This window comes from Lactuca sativa, chromosome 8 (genome assembly GCF_002870075.4).
Source record: "Lactuca sativa cultivar Salinas chromosome 8, Lsat_Salinas_v11, whole genome shotgun sequence".
Taxonomy (NCBI): domain Eukaryota; kingdom Viridiplantae; phylum Streptophyta; class Magnoliopsida; order Asterales; family Asteraceae; genus Lactuca; species Lactuca sativa.
In genome coordinates this window covers 82,281,717-82,305,282 of record NC_056630.2, presented here as the reverse complement: position 1 = coordinate 82,305,282, position 23,566 = coordinate 82,281,717, and the positions used below count along the sequence as shown (strand labels likewise).

The following is a 23,566-nucleotide window of genomic DNA, read 5'->3' as shown; positions in this document are numbered from 1 at the left end:
GGAGGGAAAAGGTAAGATGCAACTTACTGTTAGAAAGCAACTCAAGAGTGGCTACCTACCTTTAGGGTAGCAGTTCGCTATCTAACAAGCGGCCCTCCTTGTAGGGCTCATCGAGATTGGACTACTTTACTCTCTTGCTTGAAAAGACAACTTAATAAAAATGCCTGATCTGATCGGTCATACCAGTTATGATTTCTTATATCAAGATAAACATCTATTTATCAAATATCCATCACTTACTTCTGCAAACAAAGTCTTTTTAATTAATAGGCCCATGACAACCGATTTTGTACACATGCTTTAATTTGTAAAGGTGACCAAGACATTACATATCTTCCAAAACGATCACGACATGTAAGCAGTGAATTTCAGATCCACAACTGCCATTGCCAATTCAAGACAAGACAGTGAGCTGGAAATGGAGACCAGTTTTGGAAGAAAGCCCAAACTATCACAACTGTGACTTGGGTAATTCAGGTGGAAAAAATCAGTCAACAAATATGGCCTAAAAAGATTTGCTCAGCATTTCGATCAAAATATCAAATTTACTTCGTCCCTAAAAGATTTGAGATTTGAGATAAGAGATTTTCAATATGTCATTGTCAACTGCACATGAAGTGAAGTGATTGTCAAAGAAGAAAATATATCCACAGACCCCACCCATTCAATGCTCATGCTCACCGGGTAGTAAAAGCCAAGACAAGTAGTAATAGTAAGCACAGAGATAACAAAACGTGATTGTGATTGACTAGCTATTCCATGGACTGACTGGATCAGGCCAAATACTTGAACAGATTAGGGTTCTCCTTGTCTCTCTCCAAGTACTCCCGTGTGATCAAATCTTCAATCCTCTTCTTTATTGCCTTGAAATCAGGCTGTGCACAAATACAATCAAATCATAGCTTATTGCTTATTGCTATCTCCAGAAATGTTTTGCTTATTAATTACTATGGAAATGGAATAGACCAAACCTTGAACATGCGGCCTAGCTGCTCTACACACTCCATCACCAGCTGTTGATGACCAAGAACTTTGCGCGACTTCATGATGCGAACAATCGAAGCATCTATTGCATATCGCCTGTCCTTATCAACATCCTCCACAACTTTCTTCCTCTCATCCACAGGTGGCAAAGGAATCTGATTCACACACATCAGTCATTAACAAGAACAAATTATATTATATACACATAAATGAAATGAGATGAAACTATTCGCACCCTGATCCTCCTCATCCTATCAGTGAACTTTGAATTAAAGTGGAAGGAATCGGTTTCAGAAACGGTTCTCGAGGCTGGCTCCTTGATGAGAATCTTGTACTTGGCACATGATAGCGATTGGAGTAATCTCACCACATCTTCATCAGCAAGATTTAGCTGTGTCTTGATATCCGAGTAACTTAGTCTATCTGAAGCATTGAACAGCAGTAACGCTGCTGCCTGGAAACAAACAAACAAACAGAACATCAACCACAAACACACGCAACAAAAAATTACAAAACAACCTCCACTAAACTGTTACCTGGTATGTTCCCAAAATCAGCTCTATGGTTTTCTGATCAAATTTACCATTCACATTGCATGTCCCCAGAGAGTAAATCCAGGTCAGCTTTCTGTGTTTGGTTTTCGTCTGATAGAACTCCTTAAACACTTCAACACATTTCACCTGAAACCCAAACCCAAAAAACATATCAGATCAGATATGTATAACATGTTGATTAATTTTTATTTTTTTACCATTTCTGCAGGCAGGCTAAGATCAGAGGACTTGTAGCTTGGCCAGAAACCCGTAGTCAAAACAGTGACTGTCAAATCAATTCCGGGATTGGCAAAAGCATTACCGGAAAGGTAGTCGTTAAACTGACTGTGATTCTCCTTTGCCAATGCCAAATCCGTCACCATGCCCTCCATCTTTGATGTAAACTGTCCACCACATTGTTGTTTTAGCTTTGACAGTATCAACCTTTCGTGATCATCATTCGCACTCTTATCAAAAAGCAAACGCCGAGATAGTTTCTTTCTGCAAAAAATATATATAATTTTTTTCCTAAGCAACCACAAACAAATCTTAATCTTACTATATATATGCAGTATAACCTACCTATAAAACTCAGCAAAAAGATCTTTATCGCTGATGTAAGCAAGGAGCTTAACCACCTGTAAAATCAAAGTCCATGTCATCACAATCTCATGCCACAAACAATGTCAAATAAAAGCAAAGCAGTTAAGGCTATACCTTATCCAAGGTTTCTTCAATTGCTTCATCACTCAACTTCTCACTACCCCCCTTTTTCAGGATATTGTCACAGTATGAAGCCAGAAGCTCCGCACTCGAGCAACCAGCCACAATTTTATTACAGAAAACTTCAAATGCCTCTTTTAGGGCCTAAACAAAAACCAAAAACAGGGTAAATTTTTTCCTAAATCAATTAATACTGAAATAGACAAGATGATACTGACCTTGTGAAATAGTGTATGATTCATGAAGCAATCTGTAACATATGCCATGAACTTGTCATGCAACTCAATTATTTTCCTGACAAACACCTGAAAAATCGACAATGTTATACCATATTTCTTTTTGTGGATAATCAACGACCTCTGCATATTTTTTTCACTCAATTACCTGCTCTTGTGGACCACCAACATTCTCCGCCTGTGTAAAAAACATTTGCAAGCATTTAGTAAAGCAAACATGTAAATCAGCAACATATTTCATTTATCTGTTTATTATAAGCATTCTACTTTCAATTCTTTCCATTACAGCATTGTACTTTGAAAAATCTAGAAGATTAAATAGCATAATTGGGGGTAGATTTTTCAAAGTACAATGTCTTAATAAGAAAAAGATTAAAAGTTGGGTTGAATCTTACCTTGTTACTTGCAGCCTCTTCAGCTTGTTGGACTAGAGTCATTCCTTCAGCAGTAACATGCTATCACCCCCAAACAATAATCAAATCAAATCAAATCATCAGCACTGCATCAAAAGCTGAAATCTAGACAATCTCGTATGAGGAAAATAATACCTACCTGCTTGAACATATTAGCAACAGGATCTAATCCTTTGGGAATTTTAGAGAAGAGCCTATACATCCTCGACAGATCATCCACCTGTTTGTCAATGAACATGATAATTTATTTAGATAAGGATCATGATGCAGATGCTCCTTAAATGTGAAAACCCTTAAATACCTTATCATCTCGAAGCAAGGTACGACATCCGGAATGCTCTTTTTCAAGCAATTGACTGCTATATACCACCAACAATTCATTTTGCACTCTCTGTAAGGGTAAAAAAAGTATACATAAATATTAAGTCATTAAATTAGAAGTTTAGAACAATGAAATGCCATAAACTAACTAACTCCACATAATCATCTCGGAAAACCCAACCTCTAAGAGCTTTGATTCGCTGCTTGAATGCAGATAGTGAGCTACTCTTTCTTTTTCTCTTCTTAAACAATCCTCGGCCTGTGTTCCATACAAGAATTCAATCAAACAAATATAAATAAACACAGAGAATACTGTAACACCATGGGGCTGTTTCTTTTTAACTAAATGAGCTTAATGGGTCAGGGACTTGATCTGGACAGAATGGCTTAATGAGTTAAGCAAGCCATAAGACTTGGTTTAATGTATTTAGATAATAGATAGATCCTAACCCCTTACCTATTTGCCTTTCTTCTTTTTCCTCACAGCTCCACTCACTCCAAAATTGATTAATATTGTAAAAAATGATTTGAGAAATTTGTTTTTTGGAATGTAAGGGTAAAATGGTAACTTAGTAACAGACCTTATGTACACAACACTTTATCCAAACAAACATCATTACCAATTCAACCACTTTACCAATACAGTTCTTAATGGAAAAAAAGGAACATCCCCTACACCAACAAAAGTAATTATAACCAAGAGGAGTGGCAATAATGGAATGTACCTTCAACATGTAATCAGGACATGAATCTTCCACAATCCAGTTTGATGCTTTGCGGGAATAATAACCAGCAGAATCAACAAGCATGTAAGTTTCAAAGTCTTTTTCATAGAAATCCATCTGTCCCATTCCGATCTCAACATATATACCAAGGACATTTTTCAATAATGCTCTATCAATCTGCTCTCCTTCACGTTCTTGATCAATCTGGATCACAAGCAATGTTAACTTCAACTCTACATCACCAACAGAAATTGGTGCATGAGCAGATAAAACAACTTACAAGTGCAATAACAGCATCTTTAGCTTTACCCTTAGCCTCTTCATAAACCTGTACTCCAAAAAAATATCATTAGTTAGCAATTAAGAAACCAAAACCTGTTATTAACTATCTGTTGAAAGGAATACTAACCGATTCACGAAAACAAGTCAGACCAACTTCATTGAGTGCAGGTAGGGACCTTCGAGCAATGAAATAACGATCAAGATAGTGGAAAAAACGTGAAAGCCACCTAACCATTACTTTATGGTTTGCCCATCGCTTTACAAGCTCCCGCAACATGAACTCATCGTGTTTCTCTCTTAATGATGTCAATACCTTAAAAAAAAGATGCCAAATGCAGCTGTAAGAATCAATAGCAAAGGTATGCATGCCATGCGTCTTATGTATATTGAAATATTGTTACTGAATTTCACAAACACACGCTTGTTTTCAGTAATAAGAAAATGTGCTGTGTGTGATCTAGAATAGCATAGAGAAATCAATCTTAAGGAAGACATTGCATGTGACTTTCCATTATCTGTCAGCTGCTATATGTGTGCATGATGTCTACTAATGTTTTATTTCTTTAATTGATTAATTCAAAACCACATGCTATGTTACATACCAATAGCAATTTGTGTTGAAAGCAAAACAAAAAGAGAAGGGGGTTACCGTAGAGCCAATATAATCTTCAAATGCTTCCTTATATTTATCATACAGCTGCTGGGAATAGTCATGAGGAGGCTTTTGAGTACACATGTTATAGATGGTGCTATACAAGAGTGACAAAAATAGATTAAGTCAAAATATTAGAAAAATTACTAGCATAATGTTGTAAATCCATCCCAGGGGATGAGACTTTTACAGAGGTGGAAAAAAAAAAGATAAATTTGGAGATAAGAATACGTGTAGAGCATCATGTATTCTTCTGAGCTAAATTGTGGTTCTGGAAGCCCTTCCAAAATTTTCTTCAGCTTCTGTATGCCAGTCTGCATGAAACTCCATCCTTCCTCCAACTCGATGGTCTTCATCTGGGACATCGTCATAATCACACCAGTCCTTCAGCAAAGTAGCAGCTGAAAGAGGACACCTGTTCCACCAGAAAGTAATAACACAGGGTCATAATAGACTATATGTGTATCAGTGTATCAGAAGAAGATCACATGAAACTTCAATAGTGGCAGTTATAACACAAATGGAAAAGACTATCCATCTATGCCAACCTTTCTGGGTTTACAGATTCCTTTGCAATGCGAGGACAGCCTAATCACTAACCTTCCTAGATGTTTTTTCCTTAGTGAGGGTTGGTTTCTCTTTCTAAAGTGCACAGCAATGTATTTGCCACCTTAACTGATGGAATAAATTGATTGAGAAGCACATCAACAAGAAGATATGGTTCAAACAGATAATGAGCTGAAAAGCGGGTTTAAGATCAGACAGTTCTACTAAATGGAAGCTTGTATACCATATTAGAATGAATAAACCCCAAGTTTATACACAGATACACTTGGGTGAATGATTCAAGAAACTGCTGAAACAAAATATAGTTTCATATACGGCTTTTTTTGCCTAAAACATTGTAAAAAGAAAAAATACAAACAGTTATAGTGAGACACTGCTAGGGCACTACCTCACATATACTGTTGTTTGGCGATGAAACAACAAACAAAATAACAGAGAGGAAACGGTGTTGATGGTCTTTGAAAGGTTTATGAACAAATATATCAGAAGCTATGTAGGTGTGTGCCCCCACCATTCATACATACATAGCATCCTCAACATCCTTAATATCTGCACAGATATAAAACCCAAGCCCACAAGCAATTATTCAAGTCAAACCCTAGTTTACTACGGCACATATTTTTTCTGCAATAATATACATCTATGACAGACAAGTAGAGCAATCAACCCCCAGAAATCAGAGCGAATAAAACAAAATCTCCAACAACGAAATACAAACGCGTTTCCGATGAGGACTGTGAAATCGAATTACGACGATGCATAATGATTGCTCGGAATCATGAAGTAAGTTTACAGAGTAATGATCTCGATAAGTACCTGAGATTTTACGATACGACGGAGGGAAAAAATCTGAGATCAAAAATCTTAGTGCATCGTAAAAAGGTTTTCGTCGATTCGTCGATAGAGAAGCAAAGAGGAATCAATTTCGTAGGCGGAGTCCACCCTGCTTTGTTGTTTAATTTTTCTGGTACAAAATTGTCATTATATAACTCTAGATATTTAGCCGCCTGACGGTGGGATTTTTTTTTTTTTTTTTTAATTTCCTAATAAGCGGTATTAGAGCGTCACATACGGAAAGAAGTTTAAAAGTTCAATTATCCAACATCGAGATTTTAGGTTAGCATTTATCTCAATTATTTGTTTGGCTGATTTTTTTCCATGTATATTCGAGATTTGTTTGAATCTTATTTAAATTTTGATTTATAATTATACTTATATATTAAAAGGCATCGCGTTTACGAACAGTGCTTTTTATGCAATTTAGATTTCAACCACACTATTTTGTTGGTATTAAAGATTTGGTCCCTGTTTTCCCTACATACGTGTCGTTCCTGCAACCCTTACAACGTCTTGATTCCACAAGAGTGCCGACAACTCAGAGAATCCGTCGACACATTCCGGGCGCATTTCTTCTGCCACCACTACATTACAACGTTCGAACATCCTTTGGTCCACCACCGTCTCCACCGCCATCTTCATCTTCTGTTCCACTCTTTTCTCCCCTCATTACAGAACCGACAATATGTGTGATTGTGGTGCGATTTTCATGGATTTTTGGCCATAGTGTTTTGTTTTTGTGAAAAAACCTTTCTCTTGACTCCAACTCTTCCGATTCATATAAGGTATATCAGTTGCAATCCCTTTCTCTCTATCATATGCACACAAGAAGCAATTTGTGAAATAAGTTCACATATCTTTCTGAATTTGTGCAAAAATATCGACAACAGTTTCTTCAAATGTAAATATTTGTGATTTCAGAAATACTTCTTCAATCATGCTCCCAGTCGGCAAAAAACGCACAAGGTAAGCAATTTGTATAATAAGATCATGAATCTTTCTGAATTTGTGCAAAAATATTGACAAAAGTTCTTCAAATGTTAATTTTAGTGATTTCTAAAATACTTTTTCAATCATGCTCCTAGTCCACAAAAAATCGGCGTGTCTCTATGCTTTTTGAATTCTCCTTTTTGAATTCATATTTACAATAAATTTTGTATGTTAATTTTAACTGTTTTTGCTCTAAGTTGAAAAAAATATGATCTTTTATGGGTTATAAATATTACTGGATTTGATGTTCGGTATTCGTTAATGGAAGTCCTCACTTAATAAAGTATTTATTTTATGGTTTCTCCTTTTCTTATGGCTTGAATTGGAAAGACAATTATTACAAATTTTTGAAGAAAGTGAGGACGCACGCCTTCTATTCGATAAAATGTCTATTTGAAATATGGGTATTGGTAACTGAAAAAATTGTGAAAAACCCAGACAATTTCATTCAAACCATCTTCTCTATGAAACACCTCACCGGTCAATCCAAAGAAATGCATATCCAAGTGATTAGATGCTACAGAGGAAAAGACCATTAAGTTAGCGATTCAGAAAGACAACAAGAACTTACTTTATAAATGGAAACATAAGAAATCCTGAATTGACTTAATAGAATTATTATTATTATCTTTTTTATTATTTTCGTGATGATCTTTACTGCTTTACTCGATAATTATAGGTATAACTCCATTCTTTAAGTTTTTTAAAGTATAATGCTATTATGGACTTAATTTGGTACCATACATTTTTTTAAAGTACAATACCATTCTTTTTAGTTTGTTAAACTATAATTGCATACAATCTCTTGAATCATTTTATTAAAAGTTAGCTTTTTTAAAGTATAATGTCTATTCCGAATCACAAAATTGTAGAAAATGATTGATTGGTTGATTTGAAACTGTAAAATAATCATGTAAAATTGTAGAAAAACCATTACTTTTGCAGTTTGAGATAAGTTTCTTTCTTCAATTTTCATTGTCTATTTGGGGGTTAGATAATCAGAAAAATATTGTTACTTAATTTTTTGCTTTCCCCATGTTTTTTGATTTTTACTTTACTTTAAAATGAAGCCTTTTTCAGCATTGATTCTTAATATATTGATTTATATCACTTGTGCTTCCTAATTTTGGTTCTAATTTTAGAGGTTTCATAGATTTTAGGTCCTTATTTCAAGGTTGTAAGAATCAAATTGAATATAAATCCTTTAATTTGGGAGTCGAATTGCAAGTGGTTCCAGTTTTAAACAAAACATGGTAAGAATCATAAACAACATGGACTATTATCGTAAATTAGTTTAAAGATTGACAATTTGTGTTTCATTTGGAGTAATGACTCGAAGTTTTCGGTATCCTGAAAAGTCCAATTCACTGGATTTGTGTTTTGCAGAATTGGTATATGTTGACGCATAAGACGATAAAGGGGATGTGAAATTGCACATCAATTGACCCGGTGGTTATGTAATTTCGGGTATGCTTATGATTTCCTTTGGTTAAAGTTTTTTTTTTTTTGCTACTATTTTCAAGATGGATGCTCTTAATAGTCTTTTGCCACTTTCACAGGTTAACTCGAAAGCAAAAAACACATTACATTGTCACTTCAATATAGAAATATGAACATGCAATATCTAGCAATTGCATTTGACATCGGTTCGTCTGGTCGTTTTGTTACTTCTTGTATGCCAATGGTTTTCTTTGGTTAAGAAAGTTTCTTAATTTTTGTAGCTATTTTCTAGATTGATGTTTGTAAAAGTCTTTCATCACTTCCAAACATAACCACAAAGCAAAAAACAAATCACACTTTGTCGCTAATATAAGAGAAAATGCAATTACTATCAAGTGCATTTGAATTATTATGTTTAAGGAGCATCTATAACTATTTAAATACAATTATTTGATCCTCATTGCCATCAACCAATAAACATTTACATGAAGTGCCCAACTTCTTGCTTAAAAAGAAAGCAAAATTGGTATAAAGAGAAGGACAAAATATCCAAATGTAAAGGGGGAAATGAAAAAACCCAACCAGGAAAAGCCCGCTTCTAATTTTGAATCCACTTATTATCTATTTATCTTTTGATTTTATGCATTAAGTTGAAACTATAACTAAAATTTATATGAAACTCAAATGTCATATGATAAAAAATATTTGCTACTAAACAATTGGAAGGAGGATAAGCAAAGAGATATCATTCTTTTCAAAACAGGCACTTACCTTCTCAACCGTCATGAATCATGCGACTTAGAATTTTCACATAGAGATGACTTTCTCATTAAAAACTCCTCCGCATGATAGTTGAGGCACATTGTCACCTGTCGTGTGCTCCATCTTCAGTGTTTTTAGTTACTCCATATGATATGTCTTTTTTCAAGTTTTGTTAAAGGGAGATCATGACTTCTCCCTACAAACGTGTCAGATACACTACTTATACAACCATTCCGGTTGGTGGAAGCAGTTACCGTATATTTAATACCATTTAAAGCATGCCCTTTACTACCTTCTTAAGTGTAGAATACGCAACAAATATAATTGAGTGCATTTACTATATTGAAAAAAGCGGCAAAAGAACTACAAATAATGTAACCTGTGGTTTACCATGGGTACACACACTAGTTTCAAATAACTCTAAGACACATATCATAAATATATCTCACCAAATAAATTTATTATAAAAAAATTCATATCCCATTAAATGGACAAGAATCTCGCATACAAATATAATAGAGAAGTCTTGATGGGAATAAGAATCGAACTAAAACTCAATAAACTTACAAAACCTTTATAATGTTCCAAATAAATATTACAATTAAAAAAAAACACTTAAAATATTTTAAATAAAGTTGAAATTCTATACAACTTCCAATTTTAAAAACCCCATATTAATACTAAATCAAAAAATAATAATAAAAAAATAAAATACTAAATCAAAAATCACTATGATTTCCATACGAATCAGTTAAAATAATATATAAGATAACAGATCAATACTATATAGTATATTTTTAATTTATAAATAAAATAAAAATACCAATAAACTGATAAAGTATTTAAATTTTACATGTAATGTTATATCATTTTAAAATGACATGTCATCAAAACATTAAGATTTATTTATATAAATCAAACATGAAACAACTTTTTTTTCAAATGATTTGTCTTAACTGTCCATACTAATATTAACAACTGTCCATACTAATATTAACATCCTAGTATATGTTATTTTAATTAAAGTGAATCACGTTAAAAAAAACAATAGATTTTATAAATACTATTAAATAAAATAATATATTTTACTTTTTTATAAAATAGCAAATAACCTATATATATATAGGGTTAGGTTTATTTGAAACCATCTATATTTTGTGAGACCGTGAGACGCATGTTTTTAATTTTTTATTTTTTTTTAATTTTTTTAGTTGATTCAAGTTCCGAAAATAATACTTAAAAAAAGAATTTTTAGATTTTTTCATTTATTTTGCATTTTAAAATTATTTTTTAGAATATGTACAGTGTAATATTCTATTAGAATATTTCACTTATTTTTCTAAAAAAATGGAATTTATTTTTATTTTATTCTTTTATTTTTTTAGTTAATTCAAGTTTCGAAAATAATATTTAAAAATTTTTTTTTTATATTTTTCCATTTTTCCATTTATTCTGCATTTTAAAATTATTTTTTAGAATATGTCAGTGTAATATTCTATTAGAATATTTCACGTATTTTTCAAAAAAAAAATGGAATTTATTTTTATTTATTTTTTATTTTTTTTAGTTAATTAAAGTCCCGAAAATAATATTTAAAAAAAGAATTTTTAGATTTTTCCATTTATTCTGCATTTTAAAATTATTTTTTAGAATATGTCAGTGTAATATTCTATTAGAATATTTCACGTATTTTTAAAAAAACGGAAATTTTTTTATTTTTTTTAGTTAATTCAAGTTCCGAAAATAATATTTAAAAAAAGAATTTTTGGATTTTTCCATTTATTTTGCATTTTAAAATTATTTTTAGATTTTGTCTCACGGTCTTACAAAATTAGAATGGTCTCAAATGAACCTGAATATATATATATATATATATATATATATATATATATATATATATATATATATATATATATATATAGAGAGAGAGAGAGAGAGAGAGATGAAGGATCATTTGAGAACCTATAGTTTCACGAAAACCCGAGAACCAAACAAAGACCATTAGATCACAATAATAGAAGGTTAAGATGATTTGTGACATTAATGTAAAAACTTAAAAAAAAAAAAGAAACATGGGGGCATCTGATTTAAATTAATCGGAGCTTATTTCAGGGATAAGAACTTATTTGGACAAAACATTTCCTTATCCTCTTTCCCCTTCAACTCGTCTCTCTTATGTTCATCCAACTTTCAACTATCTCTCATCAGACCATATGTGTTCCATAATCTACAGATTATCGATGAGGAATCAAAGAATCAACTGGTCGACGTTGTCTTATGGATCAACAGATCGGTGACATTCTGATCATTCCATCTCGATTGTCTACACGTTACACCTTGATAATGGATGCCATCGTTGTAATCCTCACCTTTCCTATGCCATCGTTAGGGTTTTCGCTGATCTTTCACGCAACTATACGAATCTCATATCGAAACCTTCTTATAAAGCTTTGTTCAACTCGGATGCAGAATCAACAGACAAAGTGATGCTCCGTTAGTTCAAGAAAGAGGTGAAAGAGCGGATTAATGTAAATCATTCGGTGGTGGATCGACAAATTACTCTTCGTCACGTCATACTGAAAACGATATCCAGCAGAGACAGACGATAGCGTCATTGTCGCCTCCATCAAATGACTCTGTCGGGTGGCTTTATGTGCTATATGGTTCATACATTTAAGACAAAGGATAATTGAACATGATAGGTGCTCAAAATATTATATAATCGACCGATTTCTAGTGTTTAATCTTCAATCTATTTGTGTTGGATTTCTCTTCTTCATATGTTATTTCATTTATACATGACAGAGGATAATAGTGTTTGGAATCTCGTATAATCAACAAAATTATATTGTTTTGGTGTTTGTTGTTGGTTTGAACTTTGAATGATATCTTCACTTCCACCACATCTCCTAATCTTGACTTTGTTGATGAGCAGGAAGATGTAAACTTCTTGTTGAAGATCAGAGGTGGATCATTGGCAAGTGCAATAGCCATTAAGTTCGACAACATACTTGTGCCATAGATCACACACCTAAACATCACTCAAGCTTTCATTATAATGGCTTGCTGAAGCATGTGATGAGACTATCAATGACAAGCTTAAAAGCTACAAGTGTGACTGGTCCGCCTGCACCAGGCCTTCAGTCCACCCGGTCACGATCACGCCTTCACTTTGCCATGAAACAATACACTGAAAATATAAACCCGAAAGCTTAGTGAGTTACCCCCAAAATACCAACCACAATACCATACACATATCATATCATATCATATCATAAACAGAACAGCCATGCATATCGAGTCTACAGTGTGACTGGTCCGCCTGCACCAGGCCTTCAGTCCACCCCGTCCACTTTCTCTCCGAGTCTACAATGTGACTGGTCTACCCGCACCGGGCCTTCAGTCCACCTGGTCCACTCTCCGAGTCTACAATATGACTGGTCCGCCCGCACCGGGCCTTCAGTCTATCTGGTCCACTCTCCGAGCCTCGGCACGTCTGGTCCGCCCTCTTGGGGCCTTCAGCCTATCCGGACTGCTCGTCGGGCCTTCGGTTTAACCGGTCCGCCCTGGGTATGTTGGCCTACAACACAAACGCCTCAACCCAACCCCAGTCCAACAACCATGTGCACATAAACATATAATCATATAACATCTCACAACTACTCAAACCGATCCAGCATATCACACAGCATAGCAACATCCTAACCAGGATACCGACCTAACCGGTCACTAGCATAACATCATCCTATATACCAGAATACCGACCTTAACCAGGTCTCTAACATAGCATCATCCTATATAACAGGATACCGACCTTAACCAGGTCTCTAACATAAACCATCTTAACTACCAGGATGCAAACATAACAAAGCAATAACATAACAAACAATACCCATATTTCCATCCGATAAAGGGTCGGCCTTGGTGCCGTAGACCCTGTTGATATAGTGAGGATAACTCACCTGCAACTGCCGACTGAAGAATAAGATCACGCTGCTCCGACCACCGGCACGAACTCCTCCACTGATCATTACCAAATAACCAAACCCAATAAACACCAATAATTACCAAAATACCCTTGGAAGTCAAACTGGTCAACCTTTAGTCCAAGTCAAAGTCCTTAGTCAAAGTCAACCTTCTTGGTTGACCTTACTCGCCGAGTCAACCCGTTGACTCGTCGAGTTCCTATGCTCAGAAACTCCCATGCCACGACTCAACTCGCCAAGTCGCCCCAAGACTCGTCGAGTCCAACAAGCTTTGAGTCCCTTCCTGCTCGACTCACTGACTCACAACTCAACCAGAAAAGGTTAGGATTCCACGACCAGACTCGCCGAGTTGTTCTTCCAACTCGCCGAGTCCATACACATATTCATACAACTCGTCGAGTGCACCTATGTGACTCGCTGAGTCTCTTCAGTTCTCATTCCAAACAGATGCTTTTCAAGCCATGCAGGGACTCCAATCTACCCTCTAGAAAAACAAAACATCTAGCAAGGAGCTAAAGAGAAGAACAAATTAAGGTCGGATTGGATTTTGTAACCACATCACGAATAGATGAAAACACAGGAAGGTCCAAATGAAGCCAATACCCAACCCGACTCCAAACCTAATCAGCAACCGAAAACTACAGCAACAAATACTTCACACTTTCTTGAGAATTTATGACACACATGACACAATAAGGAATTTATCACCACCCCCATTTCCACCGGTTTAACTCTTACCAGAATGCGATCCAAAAGCACACACCATAAAAATGTTAATTTTAATAGGGTCAAAACGGTTCCACCTAGTAGACATACTACCCATAGGAAGCGTCATATCATTAACCCAAATATGTGTTGATTTAACAGTAATGATAGCCGACGATTCAAGCTTCCTCTTCTCTCTCTTCCGTCTTTCTCTTCTCTCTCTTCTTTCCGATAGCGGTGAGTATACCGGTGGTTCATGGTGCCCTGAGGTGGCTGACTTGGAAGCTCTCCACGACCGTTGTCGTGGAGAGTATACAGGATGATCTAATTATCCTCCTAAGTCATTATCTTTTCACCTTGTGGTGGGTGCTAGACTGCTAGACGGACAAAAGAGACTTCGTGCTCAGAATGCCTTATATTATTTGCAAATTTTTTGTAACCTATATTGGTAATTGATTTATAATTGATTTTTTTATTTTATTTTATTATTTTTTATGTTGATGGCATTCCATTGTACTGACCCCCGGATGGTGGGTAACTGGGTATACCCACACTTTCCGTATCCGGCCCCTCGTCTCTCTATCGCGAAGTATGCACGTTCCCAAAACAAACCGTTCTCTTCCAAACCCTAACCCTAACAAACTAAAATTCACGATACGTCTCATGATCAACATCAATCTTGCACCATAATCCAAATTATTCTCGTAATCATGTTGATCTAGCTCGGTGAATTAATAAGAGATGGCGATATCGAACGCGAATCATCAGCTCGCTCTGGTAGTACCGTCGAACACGACAACGTCGTATGAAGGGCTGTTGGAATCGCAGAAAGAACTATTGAGCAAACAGATCTGTGAGCTGCAAAACATCGTTTCAAGACAATGCAAACTTACTGGCGTCAACCCTCTCTCTCAAGAAATGGTGCGTGGGAACTCGAATTTTTGTTCATCTTTTAACAATACTTTATCTGATAGGGCTGCAATTTGTTTTAATTAGGGGTTGCATCTGTACATACATCACACATGGGTCAAAAGCACTAAATTAGGCGTCACTTGTTAGATGAATACTTTATCAAGATATGAATTATAAGTATTTCTATTTTCGGAGTTGCTTATTTATATTTTCAGATGTCGACTGATGAGTACTGTTAGTGTTAGACTTTAAAGAGGAGAGAAAACCGGTGATTGAATTTAGGAATGAACTTGAGATGATGTTTCTGTAGCACAGTGGACAGGGCGGTGGTAATGTGTGACACTTAGTTCAATTTGAGAACAAGGTTGCAGGTGAACCAAATTCACCAAATAGATGTATTTGTTTTCTTGCATGGTTAGCCTCTTGATTATACACGGAGGAGTGCTGTGCAATGGACTTTTACCTTCAAGTAGATCTGTTATGTTCATAAGGGCAGAGTCTGCACTATAGATTTCTATACAGTTTGCAACTGCAATGCAATCTTTTAGTTAGCAAAGAAATACTAGCAACCAGTTGTAAACTTATATTTACTTTTGTTGTATACATATCCCAAGCACTGAGTTATCTTTTGACAGTATATATTGTATGTGTACTGATCATGTGTCTTGCGTTATAATTGCAGGCAGCTGGTGCTCTTTCTATTAAAATTGGTAAGCTGCACAACCTTCCTAGATGCTATTGATTGTGATCCAACATTTTTTTTTTTTGTAAATTGTTGTCTTCTAAAACTTAAACCTACCTGGTCTTTCTATAATGTTTAAAAGTTATTAACTATTATAAAAGGTTGATGTATAGGCTTATAGCATACTACTAGTAGTAAGAGGTCTGCAGGAGTGTGCAATGACATTTAGTGTGCCTTTCTTTTTGTTGTATTTTCAGGGAAAAGACCCAGGGATCTACTGAACCCAAAAGCAATAAAATACATGCAATCCATTTTTTCTGTCAAAGATGAAATCAGCAAGAAGGAAATCCGAGCAATTAGTGCTCTTTTTGGTTTAACAGCAACACAGGTTTCTGTTTAGTTTATAAGTTCCCATTTAAAGTAGTTTGTATCATCCAAACCCATAATAATTAATTCTACTTATTGATAATTCTAAGGTGAGGGACTTCTTTACTAGTCAACGCTCAAGAGTTCGGAGATTTATCCGCTTATCAAGAGAGAAGGCAACCCAATCTTCTGAATGTGTGCAAGATCAAGATGGACCATCGAGCTCTAATGTGGACACACTTAATCACCCTGTTCCATTGAACTCTGTGGGCCCATCCAGTGTTGAAGCACCTTCATGTTCCACCCAAGATGAAGTGTTGCCTGATACAGATGACTCGGATAAGTATTTTATAGCCAATATTTTTAGTCTGATGCGGAAAGAAGAAACCTTTTCTGGACAAGTCAAATTGATGGAATGGATCTTGCAGATACAAAGTCCTTCAGTGCTCTTTTGGTATTCTTATATTTATCATTCTCTTTATTATCTATTCAGTACAAACTTCATGGTCTAATCATTCTTTCATGAAATTACAGGTTTCTAACAAATGGAGGTGTGATGATTCTAGCTTCGTGGCTGAGTCAAGCTGCAATCGAAGAACAAACCAGTGTTCTTCATGTCATTCTTAGGGTACATATATTGTCCAAGATCTTGTTTACAATGTAACATTTATTTCAATCTACTGATGGAGCCATGTTTAGGTTCTTTGTCATTTGCCATTACATAAAGCTCTCCCAGCACACATGTCAGCCATATTGCAAAGTGTCAATAAGCTTCGGTTTTACCGGGTATCAGGTGTGTTTTCTATAATTATTGTGTTTGTCAACAAAGTGAGACATTGTTTGTTTGCTCTTTTGTTATTTGAATCTCATTATCTGATTTGAAGACCAGATGTCTCAAACAGGGCAAAAAGTCTGTTGTCTAGATGGAGCAAAATGTTTGCAAGAAGCCAAGCCATGAGAAAGCCCAATGCCAACATTTCCGCAGTTGATGCACAAAATGAGATATTGCTGAAGCAAAGGCAAGCGTCTCTCTATGTGTTTTTTTAGGTGCCTAATTATTTTCTATGGGTTTTATATTCATTGTTGTTTTATGATCTTGTATAGCATTGGTGAAATCATGGAAAATGAATCTTTCCACTCAAGAATTGAGAACCCTGTGAGTTCAAGTCTCGAAGCTGTTTATTCTTGCTAAAAAAAAGCTTAGTTACATTGTACAGTTGTTAACCTCTTAAAACATATTTTCTTAAATAGGCAGCGATATATTCATTGCTAGAGAACTCTGAAAACTCAAGGTATGAAGCATTTTGTATGGATTCAGACTTGAGGGCTTTTCAACAATAAATCTTGATTATCCCATGTCATACAGGTCCCAGTCGATCAAATTGCTCTCATCACCATCCGATGACTCAAATATGAAGCTTCTTAAAGGCGTATCTTCATCTCGTATCCTTGTGGTTATATGCATTTTTCCATGGAGACCAACAAAATTAGCAAAAAATTACCAATTTAACTATTTAACTTTATGTGTGTAACTAAGTTATTGCCTTAACAATGTTTTAGATGGCAGAGAACGCAGGAAAGTACAGCTGGTGGAGCAGCCCGGCCAAAGAGCAGGTGGGCGGGGCCCACAGGTTACAAGGTTGTTTCCTACAGCTCAGGGACGTCCACTTTCGGCTGATGATATACAGAAAGCCAAAATGCGGGCTCAGTTCATGCGTAGTAAGTATGGGGAAAGTTACGTGGGCTCTCACCCTCACGTGAAAACTGAAGTTCCTCGGGTGTTGATGTCTGCCACCTCATCATCATCATCGTCATCATCTAAAGCTCATGTGCATCCTAAAGTTGAGGAACATGCTACTTCCTCTTCTAGCATGGTGACTCCTTTAGCACCTAAGCCTAAGACCCCTCATGTTCAGGTTCAGCCTAAAGTTGATGAGGAAAAGAAGGAGCTAGTAAAGAATGAAGTGCAGGAGGCGGAGGAACCTGTGTGGAAGAAGTGTAAGAGATTACCCATATCATGGGTGAATCCACCAGGTATAAAATCCACTTTCAGATTTGTATTTTTTTTTTATATATATGTTTTTTGGGAGCTGGCTGTGTGCAGGTTCAATCGCAAATTCGTTGTGCTTCTTTTTGTTCATGGTCGAAAGACACTTTAAAATAGAACCCAAAAAATGGACTAATTATAATGAATAAAGCAAGCCTAAATTACAAAAGTCATTTTCTGGTTATCGTTTTATTATGGATATGGTACAATAGTTTCATTGAATGCTTTTTTTTTTTTTTTTTTCTGTCCCTCTAAATCTATAAAGATGGTCATGCTTTAATCCTTGCGCTTTGTGAAATCCATAAATATGACCATTTTACCTTCAAATTTGACCAAGACCCACAAAATTTAAAACTAAACCATTAATCCAAATCCAAACTAGCAAGGATAGTTCAGTTCTTTACAATACTACCTAATTAATATAAGTAAGATTAGTAGTTTAGTGACAAGGGGAAGAACAGTTGAGGTTGAGGCCCAAGGTGGAAGGAGTTGAAAGCGGGTTGTGCAGCAATTGGGTTGGGGGCAAAATGGTCTAACTAACCCAGGGACTGAAAGCCTGATCAAGCGAATCATTACGGGACAGAAAAAGAAAGACCATACCAATAAAAAAATAATAAAACAATGGATTTTTTTTTTTTTTTTTGTAAATTAATGAATTAGTTTTAAGAGATTGCAGGAGTTGGATATTGTTTGGGTAATTTTGACAAATTAAACCTGTTTGACTTTTTGCAATGTTTTCAAACTTTGTCCATGTGACTGTAACCCGTTGGAGATAAAAAGCACCACCAAACTAAAGCCAAATTGTTTCTTAGCAAAAATGAATAAATTTTAAACTAATTATTCTTGAATAAAGTAGTTGCAAGCGCGTTTCTGTTACTGTAGCATATAACCTATAACCGAAGTTAACGAACTGGTATCTCCATCTTCCTGTTCCATGGAGGGTACAAAAGAGACTAGCACTTTATAATTCCATGAAACTGCCACAGGATTTTCATTTTATGCCCTATGAAACTTTAAAAAATGAGGATATATCCAGGTTTAGTATGATCAAAAAATGTCCAGTGCTAGTCGTTTAGTTATCATTCATGTTGTTGAGTGTATTCAAACAATCAGGGTAGGGTGTTTTTAGTTGTGTCGCTGGTAATTCATATGCCGTTTTTGCTCTTTTTATTTATTTATTATTTTAACAGAAAAAGCATAATATTAGAAATGCCATCACAGTACAAGATTTGTACAAACAACCAATTGATAAGACATGCGATTTGTAATAATCAAGGTGTACATAACAAATATTTGTTGTCCAAGTATGTACGAGGTTCTTATGTGGGATGGGGTGGTGTTTTCTGATGTCACTCTATTGGCTGTTGAATATACGGTATGGTTTTGTTAGTTGGTTTTTGATCAAAATACCCTATTAAGATTATCAATTGATCTCAGCTTGTATAATTAGACAACATTATATTCACAGTTCTCACTAAGGAACAGTATATTTAATACTTAAAGAATTTAATCTCAGACAATGAGCAGGATGTGAAATTCACGTGTGTGTGTGTGTGTGCAATGCCCATAAAACGAGTGAGGAAAATAATGGCAAACCCATCTTGAGTGAATTTGTCAAAAACGTTAGTTGTATAATTATTTCAAAAGTGCTTTCAATTTGCAAGAAAAAGACCTAGGAAAGAAAGCAGGCGTCACCTGGAGTTTAGAATCCTAAGATCATTCCATTTTTACTTGCAAATTGCAACATGGACCTCTCAAGTTTAGAATTACATTTAGTTGGCATGCAAGTGGTACAGTTGTTCCTGCAAACACGATTAAGCAAAAAATTGGCTTAATTCACGTGGATTGGAAGTCAGTAATTGTTTGTGTCCCAACCCAATCATGCCAGGGGCATATTTGTCGGTGTCAACTTCTGGTGTAATCCATATCCATGCATAACTGACTGCCCTAGTAAACAGGCTGTTGGGATGGACAAGTGGTCTGTCTCGAGTTTGATAGTATTCATGAATTTGTTATTTCTTTCATTCTTCAACTGAGCTGCCTGTTAATCACTGTTAGTTGGCCTAAAAATGTTTGAGCTGTCTTGTGTATGCTTTAATTTTCATGTAGAAACAATCCATTGGTTTTATACGATTCAAGAAAAGAAAAGACTCAAAAAATAATGTTTGTGAGTTCGTTTGTCCTTTTTTTTTTAATTATCTATGGAAAAAATTAAAATGGATAAAACACACAAATTAAAAAAGAAAGAGCAGGCAATATAATATTTTTCATTCATCAAGTCTTGAAACCTAGGAAGAGTTTTGGGAAAGTTGCTCACTATTTATTGTGTACGTATGCAGAAATGAAGATGAATAAGGAGTGGAGTGTGTGTTATGGAGAGAACAGCAAAGAAGTTGAGGTCCAAAACAAACGAATCAAACGTGAAAAAGAAGTTTTTTACGACACAAATCTTGAAATCCCAGCAAATCCCAAAGAACCATGGGACCGAGAAATGGACTACGATGATTCCCTAACACCCGAAATCCCAATTGAACAGCTTCCGGATGAAGACGATGAGAATATGAATATGGTAACCCAGGAATCCACACAAACAGAAGTTACAGTATCTGAAAATAACAAGCTGAGCAGCATCGGTCCGGATCTCGAACTGTTGGCAGTGTTGCTTAAGAACCCACAGATTGTGTTTGCATTGACGGCTGGTCAAGGTGGGAGCTTGAGCAATGCTCAAATGGTGAAGCTTCTTGATGCAATGAAGGCCAATGCGGCTTCTGGTGGCTCCATTGATAACCTTGTTAGCGGCTTATTAGTTGAACCACACAAAACCAAAACAGAGGAGAAGAGGGTGGTTGAAGTATCTCTACCATCTCCAACTCCATCAACCAACCCTGTAACGGTGCGTCAATGTCAATTATATAATAAAAAACATCATCATGTTTTGTACAAATCCATAATGGTTTATATAATTATCGACCCATTTTCTCCTTCCTCTCTCCCTCTCTCTCTTTTTTTACCTTACAATCGAGAAAGAATGCTTAATAATAATTCCGGTGAATTTGTTTAAAAAATAATGGGTTGAAATTAATTGCACAATACTTGATTTGGTGACAAAGAAAATCGATGCGTAAATAGTAAATACTAGATAGTAATAAATCATCGGGATTTGATTAAAACAAAAATATAATAAGTTTATGGTTTGCTGATTGGTTGGTTTTGTTTTGGTTTATCAGAGTGGAACTGGATGGCGGGCGGGGGCGGAAAGTGGTAAAAATCAGTTTAGTTCCCGACAAAGTGTGACGGTTAATGGTGACGCTTACCCCATTCCAGGTGTCCATTTTCAAGAAACCAGTTTGCTGACTCACCAACAATTAAATGCAAATGCTCCAATTACGCATCATCAAAGATTCACCGATGTGGTCCCTGACCAGAGAAACATTCCGGCAACAAGTAATTTGACCCAACAGCCAACTTCTTCTCACCAGAGAAACATTCATGTTCATGTTCATGGTCAAGGAGTGAACACGTCTTCTAATGCTTACCTTTTACCCGCTGTGGGTGGGTCGCATGCATGGGCGGGCCAGGAGAGTCCACATAGTAGTACAAACTACAATGCATATGGTACAAGAGAGGTGGGTCCGGGTCCGGGTCCTTCGTGGGGGAGAAACAGCAACAGCAACAGTGGAGGATATCATCCTCGTGGGTTTGATTCATGGAGCCCCGAGGATAGTCCGGTTAGGTCTCGTGAATATGATGAGAAGGAGAGGGAGGATCATAGCCGGAGGAGCTATGGTTATAATTACAATAATAATATGTTGAGAATGCAAAATGACCATTTTAGGTTTAGAGACCGTGGTGGTGGTGGTGGTGGCCGGAATGAAGCTTCAAGGTGGCGGGATAGGAGGAGATAGATCATCTCCGATTATTGTTGGGTTGATGGACGTTTTCAGTTTTGATTCTAAAAAGAAAAGAAAACAAACAAACAAAATTGACAACTAAAATCTTGTAGCTTCTTTTTTCTTAATTCTATCACGTCACGCCCAAAACACATGAAATACAAGTTAGACTCGAGAGTGTTTTGGATAAACTACCACTAAACCTTCAAAACAAAACCAAAATTAATACTTTTGGTTTAATCTTTATTTTATTTTGTTTTTAAAACAATTGCTATAACCAGCTACCAGGGATTTACAGTTTTCACAACAAAACAATATTTTGAATAATATAAAAACCAAACACCTCAATCGGATATAAAGACCTTTTCTGATTATATAGAAAAAATAGTATTTTTTTAAAATCTAATCTAAACTTAAACTACGATATAATTTTATTATGTCCATGATGGGTCTTAAACCTTCAACCTCAAAAAAAATGTAGCAAAACCTAATACCTTTAGATAGAAAGTCTTTTATTATCTAGGATAAGTCTTCAACCTAAACAAAAAAAAATGTAGCAAACCTAATATATTCGAAGTCTTTTAGAATTCGGACCTATGATAGCCCATCCAACTTTTAGATATTTCATTTTTGGCATGTTTTTTATAAGAAAAAATTCTAACTTTATTTACTTTTATATGTTTTTAAAACTAGGCTTGTTTTGAAAAAACTTCTTTTACAAATATGTTTTTACAAATTCATTTTTACAAAATTATTAATTTTACATATTTGTTTTTACGTATATTCTTATTAAAAAATTTCCTTTATAAAACCTTTTTTTTTTTAATTTTAATTTGTTATCTACTTTTATAATTATTCATTTTCATGTATGTAAGCTATGAAAACATATAAAAACTACTTTCTTTTAAAGTTGTCATTATTTTTTAGAATTTCTTAAAAATATCAAGTAACCGATTTTATATTTTAAAAGGATAACAAATTTATTTATTTTTTATATTGATATTATTATTTGCTATCCCACGTACAATAGCTCACCCCACTTCTAAATTTTACATTTTGGCTTAGATTTCAATTTTTATTGCAAATTTTGTCATAAATCAAAATTTCGTTAAGGATTCTTACAAAATTTAGTTTTCTACGTGTTTATTTTGCAACAAGTTTTTTAATACTTTTTTTTATATAGATTTATAAGTTTTTTTCTTAACTTTTTTTTAAAAAAAAATCATAATAATATTTTTTGAATTTTACATTGCTTCATACATTAACAAACAAAATTTTCTGGATAATTGTACGACACTTGGATTTAATAAAATAATAAATATGATACAAAATCAAAGGAAATAATAAAACAATGATTAATCGTATAACGTTTTTTTTTCTCAGATTGCATCAAATTCAAGTTTCCACGATCAACAAAAAAGTAGATTTATTTATTTTTGTAAACTAAATTTTGGACAAATTTTCTTTAACAAAATATTAAATTCATATCAAATTTAAAATCTAGGCAAAAAAT

The 23,566-nt window shown here is 35.0% G+C and overlaps 2 protein-coding genes and 1 long non-coding RNA gene across 5 annotated transcripts; 2 read left to right on the top strand and 1 right to left on the bottom strand.

Moving 5' to 3' along the window:
• Positions 1–525: 525 nt before the first annotated feature.
• LOC111896158 (cullin-1) lies at positions 526–6,403 on the bottom strand. Of its 3 annotated transcripts, none has more exons than XM_023892183.2 (20): positions 6,253–6,390; positions 5,825–5,985; positions 5,101–5,284; positions 4,867–4,966; positions 4,345–4,530; positions 4,216–4,263; positions 3,936–4,139; positions 3,392–3,469; positions 3,191–3,280; positions 3,029–3,109; positions 2,872–2,931; positions 2,625–2,654; positions 2,459–2,545; positions 2,235–2,384; positions 2,100–2,155; positions 1,736–2,018; positions 1,521–1,664; positions 1,220–1,438; positions 972–1,139; positions 526–875 (listed from the first exon to the last, which is right to left on the bottom strand). In XM_023892183.2, exons 3-20 carry the CDS (start codon positions 5,238–5,240, stop codon positions 774–776), a joined length of 2,226 nt encoding a protein of 741 aa, XP_023747951.1. In that variant the 5' UTR covers positions 5,241–5,284; positions 5,825–5,985; positions 6,253–6,390; the 3' UTR covers positions 526–773. The 3 variants fall into 3 exon arrangements, with proteins under 3 accessions (XP_023747951.1, XP_023747948.1, XP_023747947.1); XM_023892180.2 differs by lacking the exon at positions 5,825–5,985 and adding an exon at positions 5,418–5,544; XM_023892179.3 differs by lacking the exon at positions 5,825–5,985 and having other exon boundaries at positions 6,253–6,403.
• Positions 6,404–6,529: 126 nt separating this feature from the next.
• On the top strand, positions 6,530–9,053 carry LOC111896159 (uncharacterized). Its single transcript, XR_002851821.3, has 4 exons — positions 6,530–7,058; positions 7,195–7,239; positions 8,650–8,730; positions 8,823–9,053. It is a non-coding gene; the product is annotated as an uncharacterized LOC111896159 (long non-coding RNA).
• Positions 9,054–14,697: 5,644 nt separating this feature from the next.
• Positions 14,698–22,221, top strand: LOC111896047 (homeobox protein LUMINIDEPENDENS). Its single transcript, XM_023892071.3, is given in 15 exon segments — positions 14,698–15,077; positions 15,751–15,778; positions 16,008–16,138; positions 16,227–16,570; positions 16,651–16,744; positions 16,816–16,909; positions 17,006–17,135; positions 17,221–17,272; positions 17,368–17,408; positions 17,483–17,559; positions 17,677–18,098; positions 18,100–18,130; positions 18,133–18,150; positions 20,503–21,056; positions 21,391–22,221. Coding segments are annotated over 15 exon segments (2,874 nt in total). The 5' UTR covers positions 14,698–14,897; the 3' UTR covers positions 22,069–22,221.
• Positions 22,222–23,566: the final 1,345 nt, after the last annotated feature.

Coding starts and splice junctions, on each gene's coding strand:
- LOC111896158 (XM_023892179.3), bottom strand. CDS start 5,240: ATGACGATGTCCCAGATGAAGACCATCGAGTTGGAGGAAGGATGGAGT. Junction 4,531..4,866: donor AAGATTATATTGGCTCTACG/GTAACCCCCTTC, acceptor CTTTTTTTTAAG/GTATTGACATCATTAAGAGA. Junction 2,546..2,624: donor TTGGTGGTCCACAAGAGCAG/GTAATTGAGTGA, acceptor TCGATTTTTCAG/GTGTTTGTCAGGAAAATAAT.